This window comes from Paecilomyces variotii, assembly GCF_004022145.1.
Source record: "Paecilomyces variotii strain CBS 101075 chromosome Unknown C8Q69scaffold_1, whole genome shotgun sequence".
NCBI lineage: Eukaryota > Fungi > Ascomycota > Eurotiomycetes > Eurotiales > Thermoascaceae > Paecilomyces > Paecilomyces variotii.
The window spans coordinates 1,939,821-1,966,242 of record NW_021167140.1 but is presented as its reverse complement, the minus strand read 5'-3'; the positions used below and the strand labels follow the sequence as shown (position 1 = coordinate 1,966,242).

The following is a 26,422-nucleotide window of genomic DNA, read 5'->3' as shown; positions in this document are numbered from 1 at the left end:
CTACTCCGTACTGGAAGACACAGACGACATCTCTCTCTCTCACACACTCTCTCTCCTCGACGCTTCAGTTGCGTTGGAAGCATTCTTCTGCGTTGATCCTATCGTCGCCAACATCAGCAGCAACAACCCTGCCCCTCGTGGAACTGGATCATGGAACCCCGCCTCGCGCTCCAGCTCGTCTCCGCACCGGTTCGTCGGGACGACGGCTGCAAGATCGGTTCCGTTGGTTCTTAGCGGTCTTCTCGGCCAATCCTAGAAGCTCGCTGCTAGCCGGTCTATGGACATTCGAGAAGACGTTCGAGATGTTGTCCTCGCCGAGAAAAAAGCACGTGTGGCGCTTTTGATTTTTATGGCCGTCCTTCTGTGTTTCGTTTTTTGACATCTTAACTACATGAATACATCGGATCTATCCATCCATATTATGTTGCGCTGAACTATGACCGTTTGCGGTAAACACTTCTGGCGTGAGAGCTGCACACCGCCAAAAAGGCACGATCTTGATCACAGGCTCTTTACCCTCTGAGCATTGCCCCAATGCTCGTTCGAGCAATGTCAGATAATGTTCCGATTGATGTGGTCTACGCATCAGAAGAAGATACTCCAGAGTTGCGAAATTCTACTCAGGACCAACATAATGCGCGAACTGAGGACCTGAGACTAGAGCAGGATGGCAGCAATCGAAACACGAAACCAAATGACGATGTCCCTCCCGATGGCGGTTATGGATGGGTCTGTGTCGCCTGTGTCTTCTGGATCAACGCGCATACTTGGGGTGTTAATAGTGTATGTGTCACCTGAGAATTGCCCATGACTAGATCCTACGTGGTCGATTTGGGGTGCTGACGTCTCGTTACTACCAGTCCTATGGTGTTTTCCTTTCATACTATCTCTCCCATAATGTATTCCCTAATACGAGTGCCCTCGAATATGCTTTCACCGGAGGTCTAAGTATATCCTGCGCCATGCTGGTAGCACCACTTGCTACATATCTTATCAATAAGTGTGGCACGCGCTTGTCGCTCAATCTGGGAGTGTTCTTCGAGACTATTTCCTTCATTGGTGCGTCCTTTGCTACCAAGACGTGGCATATCTTCCTCAGCCAGGGCGTCTGCTTTGGATTCGGTATGGGCTTTCTCTTTGTCGGAACCATTGGAATCGCCCCACAATGGTTCTCGCGTCGGAGAGGTGTGGCCAACGGTATCACGGCCGCAGGCTCTGGCATCGGCGGGCTGATGTATTCCCTCGCGACAGGAGCCATGATCCCACGGCTGGGCCTCGCATGGACGTTCCGCGTCCTCGCCATTGTGTGTTTCTCTGTGAACGTGGTGGCTGCTAATTTGCTGAGGGACCGTAACAAAGCCATTGGGAGTCGTGTAGCCGCCTTTCATGTGCCTCTGTTCAAACGGCTCGAGTTTCTCCTCTATCTTGGCTGGGGAATCCTCAGCATGCTAGGCTACGTTGCGCTCTTGTTCAGTCTGGCGAATTTTGCACTCTCCGTTGGACTTTCACCTCACCAAGGCAGTATTGTTAGCGCGCTGTTGAACCTAGGGCAAGGTCTCGGAAGACCTTTCGTCGGCCTCTTCAGTGATCAAGTGGGACGTATCAATATGGCAACCTTCCTCACCTTCCTCTGTGGCTTTTTCTGCTTTGTGATCTGGATCTTCGCCACCAATATGGGCGTGCTATGTTTCTTTGCTATCATCGTCGGCCCCGTGGCAGGAACCTACTGGGCAACAGTATCGTCAGTCCTCGCAGAGATCATCGGCCTAAAAGAGCTTCCAAGCGGATTGAGCATCACCTGGATCACCCTCGTCCCTCCCACAACGGTAGCGGAAGCTATTGCTCTCGCCCTAAGAGACAGTTCGCAGGACGGCTCTTCGTACTTGCGAGTCCAGATTTTCACTGCCTGCATGTACGTCGGCGCTGCAGGTTGTCTCTGGCTAGTGAGGGGCTGGAAAGTCCGCGAACTCGCATTAATCGAACGAAAAGATGCTATAACAACATGCAGTTACCCCGTCAGTAGCTCCACGGAGAAGGAAACTGGCCTGGCTCCTGCTCATATCACACCGCATATATCCACAGAAGACACTTCCAGAATCAACCTGTGGGATCCCGTCACTGTGTGGCAGGGGATGGTATCTTGGAAAAGAGTTTGATTTCACCCATACCATGCACGTGTCTATGTCGAATGTCTCCGCATGATCTCGTTAAACCCTCCTTTATCTTGGGTATATATATACCTCTCTCTTCCACGTGAAATGCTCCACCGTATGTATATATAAGTTGCATCTTCCACGTTTATGTCATGTGCACTGCATCTCTTGGGCCTTTTTCGCTTTTTACGAAATGATACACCATGCAGAATTTATGAGTCGCTGAGTATTAAAGTATAATAATACATCGCTACGTTCTTGGCATATACATATTTCGCTGGATATTAGACAAGACTACAGATGATCGATCTCAGGTAGGGTAACTCGTAACATCAGACGTATATTCTATTTTCTTTTCCCAGGGGAAGTACCATAATCTCAAAGTCCGTCTTTCTTTCTTTTCTTTTTGATACACGTACAACCATACATACATACCTGCGTCGATTACAGATCATTAGAAGAAAAAAAGCCAATCCCACATCGCATCCCTATAGACAATAGAAGTTCCCGAATCAATTCGCAGTTCCAAGGACCAAGATTCTCACTCTCCTCTTTCCAGCTCCTCGGCCGCCTTCTTCCTTGACGGAGCTAACATTCACTCTTAGTCTCTGGAATAGTTCAACACTGACACCACGTTCTTTCTCCGGATGACCCTTCTCCCATACACGGAGCGAGTACTCTTCCGTATCGAACTCACTCTCCCTGCGAAGAGCCACTTCCTTGCGCTCCTCGAGACCCGGTCGGGCCGTCTCGCCGGGGAGCATGAAGTCTTCGAGACGGACGACACCTTCGATACCGAAGCGGGGCACGAAGACGACGACACCGTTCTCGAACACGCGCATCACGTAGCCGTCTTCGTCGACGCCGGGGTTCTCGCCAGGAGTCCTGGCGGCTTTCTCGCCGCGTGCCTTGAGAGCTTGGCCGACATAGTACTCGATGCTGGCGCGGCCGGCGAATTGAGCGTTGCGGTGACGGTAGTTGATGTTGCGGCAGATATCTTCGAGTTTGCTGCGAACAGTGGGTGCCTCAGCGGTGCCGCGGCCGTCTTCGCCTTCGTAGCCGATGGCGGCAGCGAGTTGACGGTGGACGAGGAGATCGGCGTATCGACGAATAGGAGAGGTGAAATGGGTGTAGATAGGAGAAGCGAGACCGTAGTGGCGGAACTCAGACTCCGCGTGGGCACCAGCGCAGAAGTATTCCGCAGACGTCATGCAGCGGGTTGCCAGAATACGGACAAGGGTGTTGAAGAATGGATTCTGCGGGTCCACACAGCGGTCGAGAGAGTCGGCAAGCGCTCTTGAGCTGGAGACATCAAGCTCCAGGTTTCGCTTCCTCGAGAGTTGCTTGGCTAAGTCTTCGAAGTTCTGGGGAGGAGGGGTTGCGTGACGACGGAGCAAAGCGGTTTGTGGGAAGCATTCATAGATCTTGGAAGCGACGGTAATGTTGGCAAGAAGCATGAACTCTTCGACCAAGCTGTTTGTAGCGAGCATGGCCTTGGTCTTCACGTCTGTAAGTGGATCACCTAGCTCGTCGTTATCGCTCTCGATCCGGACTTCGGGAGACGCGAGGTTCAGTGCACCAGCATCCATACGCTTCTGGCGAAGGATCTTGGAGAGATGCAACAAGGTCCGCATGCTCTGCGTGAGCTCATCATTCTTAGACGCATCGTCAATGCGTTTTTGTGCCTGCTCATAACTGAAAGCCTCGCGAGAACGGATGACCGATTTAGTGAAATCAGCCTTCACAATCTCTGCGTTGGGAGTGATCTCCCAAATTGTAGAGAAAGCGTAACGCTCCACATATGGTTTGAGAGAGCAAAGATCGGTACCCAGCAGCATGGGAAGCATGTCGATACGTTTGTCGACCAGGTATACTGTGGTTCCGCGAAGACTTGCCTCTAGATCCATGGCATTGTTTGGCTTCACAAAATGAGAAACATCCGCGATATGGACACCGACTTCAAAGTTACCGTTCGGCAGCGGTCGCGCATGGAGGGCATCATCAATGTCCTGACAGCCTGGAGGATCAATACTGCAGATAAGCAGATCTCTGAGATCTCTCCGTCCCTTCCAACCGGGGTCTTCCTTGGTGGCCGGTACTACCCAGTCATGGCCCTGGGGCGGTAGACAGTCTAGCACGACCTTCGGGAACGGCTTGTACTGTACATCATACTCGAGAAGGAGAGCCTCAGTCTCCGCCTCCTTGGTCTCCAGCTCTCCTAGGGATCGAACGAAGTGTCCAGTCGGATACCGAGAATCTCTATCCCACGCATCGATAGTAACTAAGATCCTCTGGCCCAAAAGGTCGGCAGCCTGTCTAGTCCTAACTCGGATCTTTGGAATTTTCTTGTCCATAGGCAGCACGAACACAGTCTGCTGTCTTCGCCCAGACTGGACAAGTGAAGTAGTAGAAGCAGAATCGACGTGGCCAACATATTGCCTCCAGTTGCGTTTGATGACGCCAACCACTCGGGCCGTTGGTTGTGGCTTGCCTTCAGAGTTCTTCCCATGGGCTTTCTTGACTTCTTCTTGAAGAGCCTTTCGCTCCCTCTCAGTGACTACTGCTTCATTCTCTTCTGCATCTGCGTTTTCATCCTTGGTCACTGCTTCCTCGTCGATGATCTTGGTTGATGGAGACTTCCACTGGTCCTTCGGTAGGACCTCAACAACAACGACATCACCGGCAATGGCACGGTTGCTGTTATCACGACCAAGAATAAGGAGTGGCTTCGCAAAGGCTGCCACGTTCACGGAACCTTCCAGGTAATTGTATGGCGAGATATTGAAAACACCCTGATGTAGAGTGCCGGCCCTTAGACCGGTCATCATCTTCGACATAGAGTAGTATTCCGGGTAGAACAGCTCTCCACGGAGTCCCTTCGCATCTCTTCCTTCCTGAGCATCGTTGACCATGTCCAGGAGTTTGTCAGCATCTTCCAGTCCTGAAATATAATCTGTAAGCTTCAGAGCCGTGACGCCTTCCTCCTTTGCCTTGCGCAGATTCTCCTTGTCATCCGTGAGGACCACAATAGCTGGTATAGACTTTTCTTTCTTGCCCTTCCTAGTTACTGCCTCCCGAAGATGCTCAGAATACCACTTCGCGACAGTCCGAACAGCTCTATCGTTCCTGTCATTTATCGTCTCATCGGGATTTCGGCGAACATGTGTTTCCAGGCGGAATTCGTTGAAGAATAGATAGAATCGCTTGTCATCGGTTTTGATCAAGGAAAGTAGCCGGTTGTAGAGAGGTAGAGACTGGTTCTTCAGTTCTTCAAGGACAGTCTGTAGGATGATGACATCGTAGAAAGCGCCAGTGTGCTCGAAAAGGTCCATTCCATTCAACAGTGCATTTGTATCGGGAACGAGATAATGGCCCTTGGGGAAAGACTTCGTACCAGCGGGACGATCGGAAAGGACAAAGGGCGCAACTTATATCATGTTAGCCATCCGCTCAAACTTGAAGCAGCACGACGTAATACTCACTGTTTCCATTAGCATCAGCTGGCGCATTTGCGCGACATATCGAACAGAGCTGAGACGAGCAAGGAATATCCTGTCGCAAATACAGCTCACGAACGATCTTCTGCACCTTGCCACTCTTGGTAGATCTCACGAAGACTTTGCTCGATACATTTGCGGCTTGCGGGTTCGAAGAGAAATCTCTTCGTAAACTCTTCATCTTTTCTTTCTGATAGAAAGCAGCTGATAAGCTGCGCACCAAGTTTAAATCTGACTCAGACCAGAAGCTGCCTCGGGAGAATAGGCGTCGTCCTGTTCGTTCGGAGCTTTCGTTGCGTGGGCTGTCGAAGCTGTCGGCGTGGGGATCGCAGATGAAATATTTCCACCCAAATCGGGAAACTCTGCCGACGTACCCAGATGGTTATCAACTACCTACCAAGGCCCCTCCTGCGCTAAGTAATCCATCAATAGTATCCTACAAGATCAGGAGAGCTCCTACTTCGAAAAAGAATTTATTGAATTGTCTCTATATACTCTAGTACAATGGCGATTGCAGTACGTTTGTTCCATGTCCAGCTCTTCTTGTGCCAAATCGCTGACCAATACATCTGATAGGCCGTGGGACAGCTATGCTCGACAGCGAGCATGGCTAGCAATCTTGCTCAATGCCAGGTCCTTGTCCGAAAAGCAGTTGCCGCTGGTGCAAAGGTACTGTTTCACGTTCAACGTACTGATTATGTATTTTGAGTCATCCTCCTAAGAAGTCATCAGGCCCTCTTCCTTCCGGAAGCTTCAGACTATATCAGCTCTTCCGCAGCTGAGAGTTTATCGCTAGTTCGCTCAGTCCAGGAGAGTGAATTTGTTTTAGGTCTCCAGCGAGAAGCCAGACAATCCAAATTGCCGATCAATGTCGGTATCCATGAGCCCGCACAGGGCGGTAAGAAAGTGAAGAATACATTGATATGGATCGACGAAGATGGCGAGATTTCGCAGCGCTATCAAAAAATCCATCTTTTCGATGTTGAAATCAAAGATGGTCCAGTCTTAAAAGAGAGCACGTACGCAGATTTATACACCAGTGAGCCCATCTATATGCAGAGATCTGTGGACTGATTTCTCGACTAGGAGCGTTGAAAAGGGAATGGAGATCTTACCACCGTTTGAGACGTCCTTGGGGCGCGTCGGATTGGCTATATGTTTTGATGTAAGCCCTTCTCTAGAAGAAGTCCATCCAATCCTGCACTGTAGCGAGTATAATACTGATAGCAGGCAGCTACGATTCCCTGAAATCAGCCTTGCTCTCAAGCGCCAGAACGCACATATCATCACGTACCCTTCCGCTTTTACCGTCCCAACGGGCAAAGCACATTGGGAAGCTCTACTGCGTGCCAGAGCGATTGAAACTCAGTCTTACGTAATTGCAGCAGCGCAGGCTGGACCTCATAATGAAAAGCGGATAAGCTACGGTCATTCGATGATCGTCAACCCCTGGGGCGAAGTCGTGGCCAAGCTTGGAGGCGAGTACAAGGAGCCTGAGATTGCAACTGCGGAGATCGATCTCGATCTGATCACGAAGATTAGAACGGAGATGCCGCTGCTTAGGAGAACGGACGTGTATCCGGAAGTGTAATACGTAGTAGACGTCCATATTTCCACCTATAGATCTGATGTTACCATGTTCGATAATCGATCCTAGCGCTGTACTTCGAATGGTCTTGCAATTCCCCCCTTATGGTGCTATCTCAGGAGACTCAAGCATGCAGGACCTAATATTACATCGGTAGAGGGCATAAGATGCACGATTATGATCAGCTGGTTTCCAAACCATTTGCATGGACTAGTTGAAAACAGTTTCTGCAGTTCTAATAAAGCACATGCTAGGCGTAGAAAATTAGGAAAGAAAAAGAATGCAACAAAAGGCTAATGTTGGTCTCGCGCATGAACATCCGGACCATAGAGTGCTGCGAGCACATTAGACCTCCCACCTGGCATCTATATACAAAGCAGTTTTCTATTCCGTCTCCAAGGGGCTTAGTATCGAGCAAGTCGGTTCCATTGGCAGCGCTTCCCTGAACATGAAAAATCCTCCAGTGTCATTGATGGATCGCATACATCATGGCCGCTACTGCTTGTTCGGGTCCTCCAAGATGCCTTCGGCTTCCAGTCTTCTCCGCGCCTCCTCAAGAGCCCATGTTTGTATCCTATAAGCAACCAGATTGTCAGTTTCTATATTCTCCAGTCCAGTGTATCATCGATCCCATCAAAACTCAATAAGCTGGACCCTGCAGGGTAACGGCAGGCTAGGGGCGATGGGTCGAAAGAAAGGGTTGACATACGATGTGTCCGGCTTGAAAACGTATGCGACACCAGCTGCGACCAAGCTTCCGACGAAGCCATAGTACCAGATGTTCTCCCAGCCCTCCTTGACGTACTTGTGACCAGGCTTCACTCCGAAGAGATATCCACCGGGCGGGTCGTAGTGGTCGCCATGGTCAGCGGCGCGCAGGGTGCTCCGCGTCGAGAAGCCCTGGGCGTTCTGGGGACGCCTCAAGAGGCAGCGAGTTCGAAGAGACAGGGAGACAGGTCGAGCAGGCATGTTGGCAATGTGTGCGAAAGAATTGACGGTGGCCACGGGCGATGAATCCTATGACGGATGCGGGGGGGCGGCGCAGCAGAGTTTGTCGTGACAAAAGAACGCTCGTGATGAGGAGCCTCTTCGACCAGCGAGGGAGCAGTCAGCTCAATTGACTGACTGGCAGACAGAGCTCCTGTCGTGGGGAGCCGCAGGGTAAGACGGAGGGGGTGGTTTGGATGGGCTGTCGTTGTCGTTGAGAGCAGCAAAAGGCCGATGAAGCTAGGAGCGAACGTCGGGTCGGGATCCGCCTCTCCGATCTGGGTCATCTGAGCCTTGAGCCGCTTGCGATCCGGCAACCGCTTAGAAGTTAAGAAGAAGCTGGACTACAGAGATAGTTAGCCCTTCATGTTATTATTATAATTAGTTGTCATGGCTGTCTGTCTAGAGGGCCCAAGATGAACAATTATCGTGTGGTGTACTCTTTCTTTGTCTTATTGTCTATCTTATTCCATCCATTGTGCTTCTTATTTCTGCATTTCACATGGTGAACAGTAGATGACAGTTGGTTGCCATGTAAACAGGCTAATTCATTGTCCATGATGCTAAGAGGAAGTGCTGCGAGTTAAACAGAGAAATATGATTATTATTGTATGCGAAAATGATACTCTTCTGTTCATCTCTTTGGGATTTTTTTGTTGCCTCAGGCCACATCACTTATGCCCGGAGTGGGAATAACTAGTGCATGCCTCAGGCAGGAATACGCCAGACGCGAAGGACGCGTCCATGGCGGCAGCTGTATCTATCCAGAGTAAACAGGAACAATAGGCAGGGAGATTGCAGACAACCACTGTCTAACATAACCTCACAAAAGCTAGGCACATGTCAGTGTGTATGGCATGCATGATACGTGATATCCCCAGCCAACACACCTTCCTTGTCATTCGCATATCCTCTTTCAGGTAATCTACAGAGAGCGCATCTCCTCAGCTGTCCTCACTACTCACCTCAGGCTACAAGGTCTCCACCAATGTATACCTATTGCGCTTCGAATTGAACTGCTGAAGGGCTCCCACCATGGCCGCAAATCCAAGGCCCCTCCAGGTCTCATCTACTGCCCGATCAAAACTCAATGCCTTCCGGTATACAGACAACAAGGATGAACCGCAATCCGAGAAGCAGTCTCCCTCGAAGGCCGCCCTCGCAGCCGGGAACGCAGACAAGGAGAATCAGAGCTCATGGGTGAATGGTGTCGTACAGCCAGCACACTCGCAAGAAACCAAAACTGAACCGTCGACGCAAACAAAAGAGGTTAAACTGGCAAAGGAATGTCCGCATACACCGGCGAATAGAATTCCGTTAGCGGATCTCATCAGCAATATGGAAGATGCCGTCAATTCCGCTCCAGGAAAGGAACTCACGCCAGATGACCATGTCTTTTGGCAGCATGTGCCTCGAAGCTCCGGTGCAGAGTACGACGGGACGCCAGCGACTCGGGGGAAAAAGCGTCGTCACAGCTCCTCTCCTCCGATTAGTTCACCGATCAAAGAACCTTTCGATATGCAGAAGTTTCAGTCTCTTCTGAGGACGCCACAGAATGACATGGCTGCCGATCTATGGAATAACTACGTCGAAAAGACCACGGGTACTGGCAAAGTTGAACTTCCACCGCCGCGCTGGGCCAACCTTCTTTCTTCTTCACCACAGACTCCTGGCTCCGCCAAGACAACCCGCGACTCTTCAGGCTTGAGGAGGTCGAACAGCTGCACTGACGACTGGCCGAGTTCGAAAGCGAAAAGGAGGAAACTATGCACGGATGAAGAAACACGCAAGGCTCGGAATATCTTCTCTCGGTCGAGGAGTAATGTCCTTGATTCGGGTAGCTCGAAGTCGAAGATTAGTTTCCTGGTTGGGCAGATACAAGAGAATCTGGAGAGGAGCTCAAGAGCTCGCAAGGCATCGTCGGACTCGTTTCCCGCACAGGAGCCCATGGCTGTGTTGCGAAACCGGTCGCCGTCTCCCGCAGAAGGAAGAAGGAACAGAGTGATAGAGAAGGGCAATCGGATCGGTACTCCTGAGAAGCCACAGGGCTCAGCCGTTATACTCGAAGAATCGTCTTCTGACTTTGGAGACGATGACTTGGATCAGGATCTCCTTGACTTGGCAGAAACGGCGGTAGATGCCCCCGTCGTCCCAGCAGTGGACGATGTCGAAACGGGAGCGGAAATTGCTCCAGGCTTGCCAGTCAACGTGTCAGGCACGACAGAAACTACACAAGGCGCCGCCAACCTCGTGACAGCAGATTCTGCTGTACACGTCGATGACCATGACGAATTTGATGATGATGACGAGTTTCCGGATGGGATGGAGGAGATACTCGCTCAATATGACAGGCAGGATGTGCCTGCTAAGACTAAAACTCCCAAGAGAGTACGATTCACGGCCGATTCATTCAAAAGTGACGTTCCTGCAGCTGCAGTTATAGATGACAAGGGTAATGGAAAGGGGAACGGGCCAGCTATAAACCAGGGCAAAGGATCTTCGGAGGATGAGTTCGAAGATGAAGATTTTGATCTAGAAGCGATAGAATCGTCCATGCTGCAGGCCAGCGGAGATGGTCCAGGTCAAGTCGGTTGCCCTTAGCCAGTTATATATTAGGTATCTGCTAAGTCGTCTGTCTATAGATCCATAGAGCCAAGCAGGCTATTAAACGGTATCTTGTCATTAGTATTACTGAGAACATGTATACTACCCACAATGGACGTGTACAACCAGAGCAGGTTAGCCCACCCAATTACTCCACAGATCGCCCTGATACCAACTAATTCTCTGTCAGATTCTGTTAGTTCAAGACGAGAGGACTAATCAGAAACATGTCATACACCTCCGAGAGTCTTGGTTTGACACTCCTTGCACAAAAGGCTCGTACGTCCATTTGATCGGAGAGTTCACTGCTGCCGGAGTTTGCGTTGTCGACAACTCCAACAACATGATTATTCTTCATCCGGACCACCTCATTTCCGCGACTGTCGTTGCAGACGCAATTAGTTGCCAACGGAGAGCTGTTCTTCAGGACCGTATCAAATCCGCAAGCGACCTAGGCAAACCTCAAGTATACGGGAACATATTTCATGAGGTCTTCCAGACTGCTTTGAGAGCCAACCGCTGGGACTTGAGCTGGCTACAGAAAACCGTTCAGGATATCCTCGCCGGCTACGTCGATAGCTTATATGCTACGCATACCAGTATGTCAGAAGCTTTCGACCATGTCATGAGCAAAATGCCAGACTTGAGAGCTTGGGCGGATATTTTTCTCAGAGCTAAACCAACCGTACGAAATCCCAGCTTCACATCCCCACTTTTGATCCATGACTGATTTGAACCTAGGCCGAGTCTGTGGTTGAGGATCGTCATAATACCAAGGCTTCCTTGAGCATCAACAAACTGCTTGAGGTCGAAGAACATGTGTGGTCTCCTATGTACGGATTAAAAGGAAACATCGATGCCACTGTTCAAATAGCCTACACCGACGGTAATGATCATGCCACTCTCACGGTTCCCCTGGAACTCAAAACCGGTCGAAAGGACTCAAATCAGGCGCATAGAGCACAAACGGCTCTCTACACATTGCTTCTCTCTGACCGCTACGGTTTGTGCCTCCCCTTCCCATTGTTTCCGCACAGCGGACATTAATTGGCCAGCAGATATTGAAGTCACTTTCGGTATCCTCTATTACCTGGAGACCGCGAAAACGTTCCGCATCCGTCGTATTCGACATGAAATCCTGCAGATGATCCAGGCACGGAACCGGCTGGCAGGCTTTGTCCGAGAAAGGTTTGAGCTGCCCCCGATGATCAAAAGGCCGGGTTTGTGCAACCAATGCTACTCGAAGACTTCTTGCTTCATCTATCACAAACTGGTCGATGATGGAGATGGTGAAACTAGCGGTTTAGGCGATAAGTTTCTGGAGGTTGTGGGCCACTTGACGAAGCCGCATCAAGACTTCTTCAGGAAATGGGACCTGCTCCTGACGAAAGAAGAGAAGCACATGATGAGATTCCGACGAGAGCTCTGGACTATGCTGAGCACTGAGCGCGAGTCACTCGGCAGATGCTTCAGCAATGTGGTGATCGAACCTGGATCTGCCTATGAAGAATCAAATGGGCCCAAGATCAATCGATTTCGATATACTTTCGTCAAACAGAACGCACCTCCAGGCTTCTCCTTCGGCGAATCTCAGATCACACTGGGAGAGCCAATCGTGATCTCGGATGAGAGGGGTCACTTTGCACTTGCAAACGGATACGTCGTGAAAATTAGTCCAAGGCGCATAACTGTTGCGGTCGATCGAAGGCTGCACAATGCCCGAACACGAGAGCCAGGGTTTGATGCAGAACGTAACCAGACGTTCAAGGGTATCATGGAAGTCTCAAGGGTAGCAGATGCCAAAAACGTCACGCCTATTGAGCCAGATGAGCAGGTCTTATATCGACTTGACAAAGACGAGTTCAGTAATGGAATGGCAACGGTTCGAAACAATATCATCTGTATGATGGAAAAGGATTTATTTCAGGCCAGACAACTTAGGAGGCTTATCATTGAAGGGGAACCGCCATCCTTCAAGCAAACGTCGAGTGCTTATACAATGTCTCAATCGGTCCGGGAGAGTCTCAACGTCGACCAGAAACAAGCGATTGAGAAGGTCATGAGTGCAAAAGACTATGCTCTTGTGCTCGGAATGCCCGGTACAGGCAAAACAACAACCATCGCTCATATTATCCGTGCCCTTGTCACTCAGGGGAAGAGTGTGCTGTTAACGTCCTACACGCACACTGCGGTTGACAATATCTTGCTTAAGATCAAGGATGATAACATCCGTATTCTGCGAATCGGAGCCACTGCCAAGGTACATCCGGAGGTCCAGCAGTTCGCTGATCTGGCAGCAGTTCCAAAGAAGACAATTGAGGAGCTCCAAGAGTCGTATGAACAGTCTCGAGTGGTGGCTACAACATGCCTAGGCGTCAACCACACAATCTTCAAAGAACGTATTTTCGACTACTGTATTGTTGATGAGGCATCCCAGATCACGTTGCCCGTTTGTCTGGGGCCTATTCGCATGGCAAGGACTTTCATCCTAGTTGGTGACCACTACCAGCTACCGCCCCTTGTTCAGAACAAAGAAGCACAAGAAGGAGGACTTGATGTCAGTCTGTTCAAGCTTCTTTCCGATGCTCATCCATCGTCCGTCGTCAACCTCGAGCACCAATACCGCATGTGTGAAGAGATCATGTTACTTTCCAACACCCTGATCTACTCCGGTCACCTCAAGTGCGGCACACCAGAGGTCGCATCGCGTTCCCTGCGTATTCCTGACATGGGTGGGCTGAAAAAGCATCACGTCAACTCATTGACGGACATCCCATCTCAGAAGTCTCTATGCTTGGGCACCGCACAAGGTCGCTGCTGGCTGCGAGATCTCCTCGAACCTTCAGCCAAGACACGTCTTGTCAACACCGACACGCTTGAACCCCGAGCTCTCGAGACCGCCAATGGCTCTCGCATTGTAAATGCAGTTGAAGCCAACGTCTGCGCGCAGCTCGTAGAATCCTTCATTTCCGCTGGTATAGAGGCACGCGACATAGGCGTGATCACTTTCTACCGCAGTCAGCTCTCGCTGCTTAAACAGAACCTCCGTCATCACCTACCTGACCTCGAAATGCACACTGCGGATAAATTCCAAGGACGCGATAAAGAGGTAATCATCCTCAGCTGCGTGCGCAGCAACCCCGACAAGAACGTCGGCGAACTCCTCCGCGACTGGCGCCGCGTCAACGTCGCATTCACCAGAGCACGAACCAAGCTCCTCGTCGTCGGCAGCATGAGCACACTCCGTGACGGGAACGAGTTACTTGGCAAATACGTGAAACTGGTCTCAGACCGTGGATGGGTATATGACCTTCCCAAGGATGCCGTCTCCGACCACCTTTTCGACGATTACGACATTAGCCTCTCGCAGACCCAACGGCCGTTGTCTTCTCCAGAACAACCGAAGTCAAACCCTTCCCAAAAGAAAGGCCCGCGAAATCCCCTGAGCCCGGTTCAGCCCCGACAGGCACCAAAGGGGATCAGGAAACCGGAAAAACGAGGCGCCAAGATGATGGATGCGGAGAAGATTATGCGGCAAAGACCTATACTGCGTGATATGATGAATGATGTGATCGGCTGAGATCATGGATAACGGTATTGAACACTATTTATTTATATGTTGCCCTTCTTATGGGCATAATAGTCTGGATCGGATTGGCTGGGATGGGTGTATTGTATTCTGGATGGGTCTTTTTCTTTGTCACTTGTCCCTTTGGTGTCTGCGCAAGATATATGCTGCCTGGCGTTTCCTGGCGAGAATTTTGTATATGCTTTACTACGCTATCTTGGAGTATCGGGTCGCTATAGCTTGCTGGAATCACTAAGCATTAAGATGCCATGAAACGGCACTATTAGTTGAAGAGGTCCTTTCTTGAAACAGTAGATCAGAGCCCAGCCTACTTCTGTACGGGAATTCATATTTATAAGGAGAATTGAAATAAAAATGTAGGCATTGTAGGTATGCAGAATGCAGTTTCTTGTGATACAAATTACATGTATGACTGATAAATGTCACCTTTTCCTGATCTCAATAACCCAAGAAAAACATATGCTGAAAATCACCAATCAATACAGGCCCAAATGAATAACGCAGATGAAATCCAAACTCCATACAACAAGATCTGTACTATATATAGGCACGTTTTCCTCTTCGCGAGTAGTTCCCCAATTGACGAGGGAAAGAAGAGTACTTCAAAGACCTGCCATTCGGCTCGCTCGGTGTGCTTCGCGAGATAATGAGGGAAACGTCCACGCGATGGTTCTTGTGTGACAACAACGGCATTACACCTTACACATATTCCACCAGGAGTAAAGCGTGTTGTGGCTGCATCGGTGGTAAAAACCTCATATCAGGTCCCTGCCTTTTTGTTCGCCTTCCTGCTAAGACTTCGGTGTGATGTGTGCAGGCAAATTCGGCTCCCATTAATTCTGAAAAAGGGTGGTTTGCAGTTGTCTGAGGTCGAGTATCAATGCCGGTGTTCGAAATGGTGTATTTAGTGGGGACGCCTGTTTCTGGGCCCATTGAGGTAATGGCGTCTTCCGGATTCGTCGATCTGCCACCTTCCGTGGTTGTTTGGATTGGCGACAAAGCTCTCTGGCACTGAGGTCTCCGCGAATGTGAACTGCTGAACAGGGCGCGGGCGAGAACGTGCGGCAGATTGACTATGAGAGGTTGTCGTGAGATCGATAACTGGCCGGTTTGGCACCGGCGGTCTCCTCGAAACTGGAATGGAAGCATATGATGTCTGCGTTGGGAAGGTCGAATTTGGTACTAGATTTGCGAATTGACTGGCGCAAGGTGTCGGTAGCACCAGTGGCAGAGGTATGACCTGAGGAGGAGCCGAATTGTTGAGTCCCAGGTTATGGTAGGACATCAGTGTCTGCCCGAAGTTCTGGAGGGCCAAAGCCAGCTGGCTAATACCGAAGTTGGGGTTGAAAACGGGGTCCGATGGCACCGAATGGACTGCTGCTTGTACCGTATTTTGGTGTACCGGAGTCTGCTGAGGAACCGGCGAAGAAGGTGTAGGCTCAGTAGTGGCGACAGAGCCAGCGAGCTCGTTATAAGAAATTCCTGCAGGGATGATTTGTTTTCTCCTGTGTCTTGTCCGTTTTCGAGGAGGTTCTTCCGGGTCAGCAGGATGACTTTCGGCAGCGCGAGGCGAGTCAACAATAAATGTATCGGCTGAGTCTTGAGTCCCGGGGGAAGGCGGGCGGCTTCCAGAATTGAATATCTCTCCGTCCACTGTTGTGTTTGCTTGAGGTGTTGTGCCTTGTGCGGGTTCCGGAATGATATCCGGGAATGATTCAGGAACTATTCAGCCTTAAGTCAGTGCTTCTAAAAGAATGACGGCACTGACGATGAATAACATCTCAAGTGTACGGACAAGCAGGCTGAAATAAATAGATGATAAGTGAAGCAGATGCTGGGATCATCAGATAATAAGATCAATATACTTACTGTCAAGATTATCGAGGTTCCAGAAGGCACTGTCGAAAAAGTCGGACGTGAAAGAATCGTCCGCATTTTGGCAGTTGTTCAGCTGCTGGTCACTGGCAACTTCTGAAGGAAGGGTCTCTTTCTCGAGTGGACAGGCGGGTTCTTCAGCCGTTTGTTGAGGTGACTCGTCGGGGGCCCGGTCGAACTGGCAGATAAAGTCTTCGTCGGAAAGAGAGAAAAAGATATCCTCACTGGCTTCAGGGACAGCGTAGAATGGAAGGTCCGAGTCGAAGGGATTAAAGATGTCGGTCGGATTGCAGGTTAAAAGATCAGTGTCCATGCTGGCAGTTATGATACGCTGCTTATGAGAATCTGTGTCGGTATATGCAGACTTATGCTCGTATGTGTGAGTAGCGAACAGTGGATTTCCTTTTGGATGTTTGGAAACGAATGATAAAGATGCAATGCAGCAAGTGACTGGTGGATAGAGATGAATGGAAATAAAGATAGATGAGAAGTGTGGAGAGAACTTTTTGCAGGAGAAGGGACCAGAAATGAGTTACAGGCATTCAGGCCTTCAACAGATGGCTTGCTACCTAGAGCTAGAATCATCATCAATACGTCCCTTTGCAATGAAGGGGCCTCTCGAGCACCATCAAATCCACGGGCCCGTATGGGGCAGCTCTAGCTTTCGCTTCTATGTACATATTGATGCGCCGACATACTCACAACAAATGAAGTGTCGCTCCTGCCTAGAGCCTTCATTCACTGGTTGTCCTTCCCCTGGGACAAGGCCATCACTCGGGGTTTCTTTGGGACCAAGCGTCGAGGGTAACGATATTATTGTATAGCCATCTTTGCTTTCAACGGCTTCTCTTCCCAGAGAATTAGCGGATAGGGCAAACCAAAATGTTGATGTAGAAGTACGGCTCATTTCACGTCTATAAACACCATAAACCCCAATCGGGGATATAGAAAGTCAGCATCCGAATGAGGAAAGCACGATAGAGTTCAGGTAAGTTCCCAGGATTTCCGGAATATCTATCTGCGTGTCAACCGGGGAATAAAGAAATACTCACAGCAATAGCGTGAATAACTGGCTGATCCAATGAGAAGGTATGAGGCCGCGCCATTTCAGACTGACTAGATCCGAGGGTTTACTGATCTCGACCTGCGGCACGCTGTACCGGCTTAGATAGGGATCTACACTATCGCCAGCCACCACCCGTGGTGAGCCTAGCGAGACAAGTGCAATCCATTCTGAGAATTCCTGGCATAAGTCCTGTACATCGTCTTGAGATGCATCTACAAGACCTCCCATGTCGATTGGTGGGACTAAAACATCATGATAATCTTTCCGCAATGGAGAGCAAGAGACAATGGTGGGGTGGTGTTTCTCCAACGGACTCCCTGTCACCATCAGTACCAATGACATGTCAGAAGCCAAGGTATGTTCTTACCTTGACCTGTATAGTTTGGCTCTGAGGAGAGGTCACAGAACAACCAAGTAACCGATGTAGTGAGTGCATTCTTAAATGCCCAAACAATCCTCTCGAATCCTTTCTTTCCGTGCAGCATGGATGGTAACCGCAGGTTGATCTCAACGACTGGTGGAGAATTAATTTTCGGTCATGAATGAAGGCAAGCATAAGTTTCACGTACGGTACCTCTCCTTTGCATGTTTTCTTCCCCCACTACGGATGGGTTTCCCGCTAAGTCCACTCTTTTCATAGGACTCTCTTCCAAGTTCAAGTCTCAAAATCCCTAGTACATATGAGGATCAGAAAAGTCCCGATCAAAAGTGACACATGGGAAGACATACGCACCGTTGCGGAGAGAAAACACATCATCTACTCCCGAACGTCCCTCAGAAATCATTAATACATCACCTATTTTGAAAGTTAGGATCGAACACGTGAAAACAAGTTGGTTAGGTCAATACGGAGACGGTTGACGCACTCGTCTTGATATATTTGTTGAAGAATTCGCCCTCGAGCAAAGAAGAAAGAGGAAGTATGACCTTGGCATATTGGAGTCTCTGGAGCTTTGAGTCTACCGACTCCCAGATCGCGTTATAGATCTCTCGGGGTAAGATCAATTCTGTCTGCGAAAAGTCAGTCAAACTCTCCTCTGAAACAGATCAAAAACCAGAATGGCTCTTCAAAACATACCGTGTGTACGTATGAATGGGAAAGAATGGCTGAAAAGGGCGATTTTTTTGTTGGTGGTTGCTTCGGGTCCACGAAGCGAGGAAGCTGGCCGACGGTAACATAACATTTTTCATGCTGTGATGCCTCATCGTGAAACTCGAACATGGTCGCAGCCCGCGCACATTGACGCGCGAAAGACACCGTGACCGTCAAAGGGATCGTGTCTTCAGCGTCGTGACGAAAATTCTTACTTGTTGCGCCGTACGCGTGAAGTGCGGATAAGCTCAAAAATGCGGAGACGGGAGCTGCCGGATCAAGTCGCGCAGCCCCATAAGGCTGAAGTGATATCGGCGGGCATTCTTACACTCGCCCTTCTACTGGAGTGGCCACCCAAGGGGACTACAAAGAAGAGCAGAGGGACTCGGACCGTTTTTTAAGTCCATGTCCATCTAATAATTACGTTGGAATGGCTCATTGATTGCAACTTCTACAGGTACCTGATAGTCATGTAATCGGCAGGCTAAAATCAAATCCCGATATTCATAGCTGATTTTCCACGGTTCGGTTGTACTCCTCTATTTCGATCTGCTTCTCCGCATTCTGGGAAACTTCTTATCTACCTAGTGCAATGCTGAAGGCCTGTCCACGAAAGGATCACACTGCGTGGCCTCAGCACCGATCCACATTTCGATATGATTCAAGACACGCGTGTGCAACTCCTGCTGAAGTATATGTGAACGCAATCTTATGTACGTTACATTCAACAGGGGATACTTAGGGAGACTGCTCATGCATAAATTGTCAGTGTAAGAAAGGTTTAATGAAAAGATATCTCTGGATGCCTGCACCAGTAGCCTCGACACTCCTACACTACACAGAGTCTCTGTTTGGGTATTAGAATAATCTGTCTGTGCGACAAATTGTCTTTATGGCGTACTTGTCATTTTACGCGAAGGTACCGGCCATGGTTCTTACAGTTATTTGCTATTCCCTTCCTAGAGACCATCCCACGCTCGTGGTTGGTAGCTTACATACATTCCGTCTTGCTGTCCGCTGGTAGGACTTGCCACAGGCATCTGCCATTTCCCGTAGAACGCTACCCGACCTGATCTTATGTTGCTTTCTTTAGTAATGCTTCTCTAGCCTTAGCTGGAGGGTTGTTTAAACCTGCTATTTTTGATTCTCTCAAATATTTCCTCTAGTATTTTCATGGTCTAATAATATAAATAAGTACAGGCCCCTGAATCAACTTGCGTTTCATTAGTGGGCTAAGACAGGCCATGGATAGTCATGATTTCTCTATCCCAGTCCATATTCTCTAAAGTATATACGAGAAATCGAAGTCGAATTCGAAATTGGGACGAGATATGATTTCCCTACCATGGCTAATATTGCAATGAGGGGTCGTCTATGAAGAAAACCCGAAATGATGTTCTCTGTCTTCTTTCCTGTGCCCATCTTCACCATATTAATTCTCAAAAAATGAACTTCATTGAAGTCCCAAGTTAAATCTTGTGATCATTTCACTTTTCGGGCAAATGCAGGCTTATGTATAATCTGACTGGAAGATGTATTTTAATAACGAACTCGCTGATTAGAAGGCTGAGCGGAGTTAAATATCTCAAGGCAGGAATAGCGATGAGGAATAGAGTAGTGCATGCCCACAACGGACTTCGTGATGGGGATACCATCAATAATAATGTGCCAACCTAACGGGCGAAAGTGGTTTCGGAAGTTTTTTCTGAACATTGACTGCTAATATATCCGATTTCTCTGCAGTTAAAGCATCGCCCTTCCTTTTTAAACTGATTCTTTTCTTCGTGGGACATAAACTTCCTAGGTTTTGACTCCGTCTGGGGTTTGGAGGAGTTTGATTTAGACGACTCCCTCTTCCGCTTATTTGTTGCTGAATGGAATCGTTTCTTCTTCTTAAAATCCTTTAAGCGGGACTTGACAGATCTTTCTGGATTCTGCTCTACTACAGTGGCTTTAGAAGCTAACTGTAGTAGGTCCGTCGGGATTTCTCCGCACTTGTACAGCTGACTTCGTACGTCTTCTCGTAACATTGAGAAGAATATCCGGCTCCAGATGGGAATATCCGGCGAAGGTTTGCTTTCGATGCTGAATTCGGCTCTACGAAGCTCGAATTCGTTGAGAAACTCCCGAGCAGTCTGTGATTGCTGTTGCTTCAGTCGAAAGAATCGTACTGATGCGGTCCAAGGTCGATATCTTAGATCCTCCAGGCGATCCAGTCGCCATTGCTGGAAACCTTGCCATGAAGTCGTAGCCGAAATAGGGGGTCCGTGACTCCATGCTATCCCGTGTTCGTCTTCGAGCAAAGCAGCTGCGTAGTTTATTTTGCTCGCTTCGGTCTGAAACGTATTGGCATTATGGGTAAAGTATTGATCCATATAGCGGCACCACCGGTGATGAGCATCCAGTGTAAAGAGCTAGGATAAGGGAAGCTCTTGGGGGTGACTAGTCGAACTAGTCAAAACAGAGGACGAGAGAAGGAGTCAAGTCGCCAACGAGTAGTTGTCTACTGGCAGTAGAGTCAAAGGTCAGGTTCAGTAGTCTGATCCGTCTGACTTCCTATTCATTGGGAGTCTAATGTATCTGTTCAATCCTCTACTAGGTCATTAGAATGACCTAGTTCTGACGGCTATATCGTGTGACTAGCTGATCTAACTATTACACGTATATTTAGTCGTTCGTAGTTCCCGATCCTTGGATTGGCTTGGCCTAGCCCGGGATACCGGTACTTACTTATCGTAGTCCTAGATCGTGACAGCGGCTCAATCCGATACCGGAACTGAAAAATGTACCCCTCGCTTATATGAGGATCCAGTCTCCTGGTCTTTTTATTACGCCAATTTGATTGTGCCGGCAATTTCTTGATCTTTATACGAGGACGTAGCCAATTGGAGAGTTTCGCCAAGCAAAAACCAGCCTTTTTGGCAACATATAGTAAATATATTGCGACCATGGCGAAGCGCTAGAAGCTCTGAATCTCCGGCTCAGTCTGTTCCTAGGCATGTATCGTGGATAGCATAAATCTGTTTTTTTTTTTTTTTTTTTTTTTTTTTTGTCTTGGCCAGGGTGTATAGGTGGCTATTATATACAGCTACAGCCTCCTCTATCTGGCATTCCTCTATCTGATAACCCTTTGATCCCCGCACAGTCATGAGTATCCTTCCTATTGACGAGCACGGGAAAGATAAGCCTGAAAATAATATCCGGGGTACTGAGGTCGATTCCCCACAAGACACCGCATCATGGGCTACAGGTACCATTTTATCGGTGGTCGGAGAGACCGCGAAGCCAATTGATCCGGTTGTCGAAGCTCGCGTTCTAAGAAAGATCGATTACTTTTTCATGCCCGCTATGCTAATTGGTACGAGATTCATTTAAGGCTGTCTATTGAAGACAACTTACTAATGAAGACACAGGCTACGGGTTGGTGTACTATGACAAAGTAGACTCCTTGGAGGCCCCATGAGGTTTTTCAATGCCAAAATACTGACATTTGTAGGCTATTCTTGGAAGTGCTGCTTTATTTGGCATGCCCCAAGATCTTGCGTTAAGCTATGTTGATTACAGCACTAAGCCGCCGACAACAGACACATCAAGGCTCAGCTGGGCGACATCCATCTTCTATTTCGGCATGCTAGCGGGCTCCTATCCCATGACGTTCATCCTGCAGCGCTTCACTTTGGCTCGAGTCCTGGGACCGCTAGTCTTTCTGTGGGCTATTATCTGTGCTTCTACCGCCGGTGTCACTACCTGGCACGGATTGTTTGCGCAACGGTTCTTTCTCGGTTAGTTTATTCTGAGAGGTGGGGAGCTTTTCAGATGATAGGCACTGATGCATCCAAGGATTTGTGGAGAGTGTCATCCCTACTGGATTCATGACCATAGTCAGCAACTTCTATACGCAAGAAGAGCAAGCATTACGCCAGGCGTTTTGGTTCTCGTCAACCGGCTGGTTCACGATTATCGGTGGTGCTCTGAATTATGGCTTCGGTCAGATAACGAGTGGCTCGCTGAAGCGCTGGCAGTATATCTATATATTTGCAGGATGCCTGACAGCAGTATTCAGTCTTTGGTGCTTTTGCTTGCCGAATTCGCCTATCTCTGCCTGGTTTCTGACGAAGGACGAGCGGCTTGTAGCCGTTGAGCGACTAAGAAAGGGTCAAACAGGGACTCGTGAACAGAAAATCAAACTTGGCCAGGTCAAAGAAGCCCTTTTGGATATCAAAGTTTGGCTTATTTGCATAATGATGGGTGCCGCGTGAGTCACTACTTTCAGTTCAGGCATCAATTTATAATAACAAAGAGTACAGTTACACCATCAATGGCGCAGTCTCTGGTTTCGGACCACTGATTGTCTCTACGTTTGGCTACAATACCTTGGATGCCATCCTGTTCCAATTTCCACTTGGCGGAATTACCGCCATATTCGTTTGTCTTGCCGGATGGTTATGCTCCCGGGTGCATAATCTACGTATTATCTTCCTGGTTGCCTGCTGTCTTCCTGTAATTGCCGGGTGTATAATCATCTGGAAATCAGAATGGGGTCACCGCCCAGCTGCTCCAGTTGTTGGGTACTCAATAATCGGCTTTTTTGGGCCTGTCGTGAGTCTAATCATCACTCTGGGAGCAAGCAATGTGGCAGGGGCCACGAAGAAAAGCTTTATGGCGGCAGGCATATTTGTCTTCTACAACGTTGGCAATATCATCGGGCCACAGTTGATCAATAGCAAAACTAAGGACCGTCACTATCCTGAGCTCTGGATAGGGCTTATCATCTGGTGAGTCTGCAATACCAATTAGAATGACACATATAGACTAATATCTGAATATAGCTACGTTATCACTGTTATTGCCGCAATCACCCTGTATTTTGTGCTGTGGAGAGCAAACAAGCAAAAAGAGAGTTTAGACGTCGACGAAAATAGCCGGGACCGCATTGCCTTCCATGACTTGACCGACAAGGAGAACCCCTTTTTTCGGTATGTATTGTGATGTTTTCCAAGATGCACAGAAGACGGGTATCGGAACTGGTTTTGTCCAGCAACGATTTCATATAGACTTGGCGTCATACCCTCTATAGACTATCCTGGTCCATGAACTAGAGGTGTCTCATAAAAAGTTGAGCTCCAATATATCCATAATGACTTTTCAGTTTCTAGATTAATAGCTATAGAGTAAGGAACGGTAAAGGTGTCGTAAGCGGAGAGTGCCATAGATCCCCTAGTACCTAGAATCACATTTTCATGGTAAGGAGACATATTGGTACATTTGGGAAGCGAGCTATAGATCTCCTTACAGTAAATACTTTCATTTCATTTTTCCTCAGCCATCTCAGCACCGGAGATTATTCCTTCAATCAGACCATTCGCAGATATAATGCCCACAGATTGCTCTCATTGTTGTCTTCATCAAAGGCATGATGTGTGTATCCGGGGTCAAACATCTATATCCCTCTTTTACCGGTTTCTCTCTCCCTGCAATGCTCGAGATACGATGCTCCCCGACAGTTACCTCATTTATATGCTGTTGCCTCAAAAATCAAACCTATGTTACTTTTCCATATGTTGTTTATCCAGTTAGATACGTGAAGCGACCCAAAAACAACGTGATGCCTGAGGCAGACACAGCTCCCGCCGATCCTCCATCCTCGCGCGGCACCGTCGACAATATCCGCGGACAGGAATCAACCCAGCGCACCGCGAAACTTCCCATTGTCGATCCAGTTGCGCATGACGCTAGCTTTTGGGTAACCTCGCAGGCCGAATTTCCAGAGTCGTCCCTCGATTGTGCCGCCGACGGCTTACACGGGCATGAATGTGGGCTAGCGTTGCTGCCGCAATCGCAAGAGCAGCAGCAGCATCAGGATAGTCCCCCGTTCGCGATGGCTCCTCCGCCCCGTCGTTTAGTCTCTAAGGATCGCTTCGCATATGCATTTGGGACACTAAAGACTCAAAGCTACCATGATCCTGCTGCGCGAGGACCAGGCTCCCATACGTACGATCTGACCGTCCCAGCTGAGGAAAGAAACGCGCTTGCTAACTTGTTCTTCTTGCTTTTCCAGTATCCGAACCATTGCCTGGAATCCAACAGGCCAATTAGTTGCGACGGGCTCTGCGGATCGTACACTCCGAATCTGGAACCCAGAGCGACCTCATGTGAAATACTCGACTGACTTGCGCGGCCATTCCGCAGGCATCGAGAAAGTGCTCTTCAACCCGGTTCGAGATTCTGAACTTGCCAGCTGCTCCAGTGATGGCACTGTGAGATTTTGGGATGTACGATCGAAGACGTGCGTGAGCCGTCTCGATGTCGGTGGAGAGGCATTCACACTGTCGTGGTCTGCGGATGGAAAGGTCGTCCTCGTTGGAAGAAAGGTGTGTTTGAGATCCCCTAAGCTCGAGCTGTGCCATCTTTCTCATAGGACCTCTTCAATGGGTCAATGGTAAAAGAAAAGGCATCTAACAATAGCTTCATATTATAGGACGATACTCTAATTCCCATCTCTATCGAATCCCCATCGACCCCATCTATCGTCGCCAATGGGAACTCTTCCGGCGCTTCTCCAGCCACGAATAACTCGAAATCATTCACATACACAGCTCTTGAACCGCACCCCCAACCTATCCAGACAAACGCTACCACCTTCTCCCACCATATCCCTACCCCATCTTCGCCCGATCTCGACCTCCTTCTCACGACTGGCGACGGCACTGTCAAGATCCTTTCTTACCCTTCTTTCGATATCCTCCATACCCTCCACGCTCACACATCCGCATGTCTCTCTCTAGCCCTATCGCCAACAAGCCGCTACCTTGCTATCGGAGGCAGCGACGCCCTCATTTCCCTCTGGGATACAACGGACTGGATCTGCCGACGGACCGTATCGAGTAACAACGGCGGTGCCGTTCGTGGCGTCAGCTGGAGTTTCGACGGACGATTCATCTGTGGGGCCTGTGACGAGGCCGGCTGCGGAGGTAATGGACTGGAGATCTTCCATGCAGAGACGGGTGAAAGCGTCTTTACTGTTTCTACTGGTCAGGGTAATAATGTTGGAGTCCCTGCGGTGGCGTGGCATCCGTCGAGGTATTGGTTGGCATACTCGACAACAGCTGATGGGCCGGGAAATGCCGCCGGTGGGTTGAAGATTGTAGGAGCGGGCGGGGGAAGTTTGTGAGGTTATCATTACTACAATCATTACCTACGATTCTTGGGTTTTTTGGAAGCAGCTATGAAAATGACACCTGAAGAATGGAATTCACATCTCGATACCAGAGATGGCTTTCTCGACTAGACACTGGTGGTTATTTGCCTTTGTTCGTAATCGAGGTTAAATTAATGGAAATAGACGCCACATAGATAGACAGAATAACCATGGAGAGGAGTGAGTACTGGAGATAACCATACAGCCACGCCATTACTCTGGTCCAATGACCCATTTCCATATAATTTGACCATAAAGCACTATCTCCACATTGTAATCCTGAGATAAGAACCATAAGCCCCAGTTCTCCGCAATAGTCAATAAACCCCAAAAGAATTGGCAAGGATACCGAAAACTCCGTGTTCGAGAGTATCTTGTACTTCTCAACTCCCAGTCAAAGTCCAAGTATTGCACTGCGCAATTGTTTCGGAAAACGCACCCAAAAAGAAGAAAGGAAGCTCTCCAAATGGAAAACAAAAAGAAAGAAAGAGCACAGATTGAAATTTCCAGGACGTCATTCGTAACACCAATATGTGGCATTGGGAGCCGGCGGTCTACGCAGGAATTTAATCTGCCAGAGATTACCGGTCCATCAAACGTAGATATCGCCTTTTGATGACGGCACTAACGAGGCTGATGAATGTCTCCAAGGCGAAAAGCGAGGCTATTCTCGCTGGCCTGTGGGTCTCGCATTGCATGTAGGAGCGTAGGATTTCTCTACAAGGACGGACTTCCACCCTGTCTATCCCCGAGGAACTAGGTCCTCTATGTG

General features: G+C 49.0%; 10 protein-coding genes across 10 annotated transcripts; 6 read left to right on the top strand and 4 right to left on the bottom strand.

Moving 5' to 3' along the window:
- Positions 1-36: 36 nt before the first annotated feature.
- Positions 37-2,453, top strand: C8Q69DRAFT_451320 (major facilitator superfamily domain-containing protein). The gene is made up of 2 exons (XM_028629486.1): positions 37-783; positions 861-2,453. Exons 1-2 carry the CDS (start codon positions 535-537, stop codon positions 2,154-2,156), a joined length of 1,545 nt encoding a protein of 514 aa, XP_028489128.1. The 5' UTR covers positions 37-534; the 3' UTR covers positions 2,157-2,453.
- A 17-nt stretch (positions 2,454-2,470) lies between these two features.
- On the bottom strand, positions 2,471-5,999 carry C8Q69DRAFT_426140 (putative exosome complex exonuclease exoribonuclease). Its single transcript, XM_028628432.1, has 2 exons — positions 5,636-5,999; positions 2,471-5,580 (listed from the first exon to the last, which is right to left on the bottom strand). Exons 1-2 carry the CDS (start codon positions 5,829-5,831, stop codon positions 2,666-2,668), a joined length of 3,111 nt encoding a protein of 1,036 aa, XP_028489127.1. The 5' UTR covers positions 5,832-5,999; the 3' UTR covers positions 2,471-2,665.
- Positions 6,000-6,036: 37 nt separating this feature from the next.
- On the top strand, positions 6,037-7,484 carry C8Q69DRAFT_26898 (putative nitrilase). The gene is made up of 5 exons (XM_028626775.1): positions 6,037-6,166; positions 6,227-6,319; positions 6,383-6,669; positions 6,737-6,815; positions 6,885-7,484. Exons 1-5 carry the CDS (start codon positions 6,155-6,157, stop codon positions 7,239-7,241), a joined length of 828 nt encoding a protein of 275 aa, XP_028489126.1. The 5' UTR covers positions 6,037-6,154; the 3' UTR covers positions 7,242-7,484.
- Positions 7,485-7,733: 249 nt separating this feature from the next.
- On the bottom strand, positions 7,734-8,207 carry C8Q69DRAFT_396001 (ESSS subunit of NADH:ubiquinone oxidoreductase; the record flags this gene model as incomplete). Its single annotated transcript, XM_028627715.1, has 2 exons — positions 7,734-7,812; positions 7,948-8,207. 2 exons carry the CDS (start codon positions 8,205-8,207, stop codon positions 7,734-7,736), a joined length of 339 nt encoding a protein of 112 aa, XP_028489125.1.
- Positions 8,208-9,008: 801 nt separating this feature from the next.
- C8Q69DRAFT_451315 (hypothetical protein) lies at positions 9,009-10,964 on the top strand. The gene has a single exon (XM_028629485.1). It carries the CDS (start codon positions 9,261-9,263, stop codon positions 10,824-10,826), a length of 1,566 nt encoding a protein of 521 aa, XP_028489124.1. The 5' UTR covers positions 9,009-9,260; the 3' UTR covers positions 10,827-10,964.
- On the top strand, positions 10,965-11,832 carry C8Q69DRAFT_451310 (DNA replication factor Dna2). The gene is made up of 3 exons (XM_028629484.1): positions 10,965-11,012; positions 11,066-11,416; positions 11,514-11,832. Exons 2-3 carry the CDS (start codon positions 11,173-11,175, stop codon positions 11,546-11,548), a joined length of 279 nt encoding a protein of 92 aa, XP_028489123.1. The 5' UTR covers positions 10,965-11,012; positions 11,066-11,172; the 3' UTR covers positions 11,549-11,832.
- Positions 11,833-15,193: 3,361 nt separating this feature from the next.
- C8Q69DRAFT_26890 (hypothetical protein) lies at positions 15,194-17,076 on the bottom strand. Its single transcript, XM_028626774.1, has 2 exons — positions 16,288-17,076; positions 15,194-16,140 (listed from the first exon to the last, which is right to left on the bottom strand). Exons 1-2 carry the CDS (start codon positions 16,604-16,606, stop codon positions 15,323-15,325), a joined length of 1,137 nt encoding a protein of 378 aa, XP_028489122.1. The 5' UTR covers positions 16,607-17,076; the 3' UTR covers positions 15,194-15,322.
- On the bottom strand, positions 16,700-18,803 carry C8Q69DRAFT_451302 (ribonuclease P 40kDa subunit-domain-containing protein). The gene is made up of 7 exons (XM_028629483.1): positions 18,438-18,803; positions 18,226-18,370; positions 18,093-18,155; positions 17,929-18,030; positions 17,727-17,873; positions 17,346-17,676; positions 16,700-17,207 (listed from the first exon to the last, which is right to left on the bottom strand). Exons 1-7 carry the CDS (start codon positions 18,579-18,581, stop codon positions 16,964-16,966), a joined length of 1,176 nt encoding a protein of 391 aa, XP_028489121.1. The 5' UTR covers positions 18,582-18,803; the 3' UTR covers positions 16,700-16,963.
- A 2,707-nt stretch (positions 18,804-21,510) lies between these two features.
- Positions 21,511-23,594, top strand: C8Q69DRAFT_451295 (MFS transporter). Its single transcript, XM_028629482.1, has 6 exons — positions 21,511-21,810; positions 21,866-21,891; positions 21,949-22,234; positions 22,293-22,707; positions 22,760-23,227; positions 23,282-23,594. The coding sequence occupies exons 1-6, from the start codon at positions 21,600-21,602 to the stop codon at positions 23,439-23,441; spliced, it is 1,566 nt and encodes a 521-aa protein (XP_028489120.1). The 5' UTR covers positions 21,511-21,599; the 3' UTR covers positions 23,442-23,594.
- Positions 23,595-24,057: 463 nt separating this feature from the next.
- C8Q69DRAFT_503001 (WD repeat-containing protein) lies at positions 24,058-25,623 on the top strand (the record flags this gene model as incomplete). Its single annotated transcript, XM_028632449.1, has 3 exons — positions 24,058-24,443; positions 24,511-24,823; positions 24,931-25,623. The coding sequence occupies 3 exons, from the start codon at positions 24,058-24,060 to the stop codon at positions 25,621-25,623; spliced, it is 1,392 nt and encodes a 463-aa protein (XP_028489119.1).
- Positions 25,624-26,422: the final 799 nt, after the last annotated feature.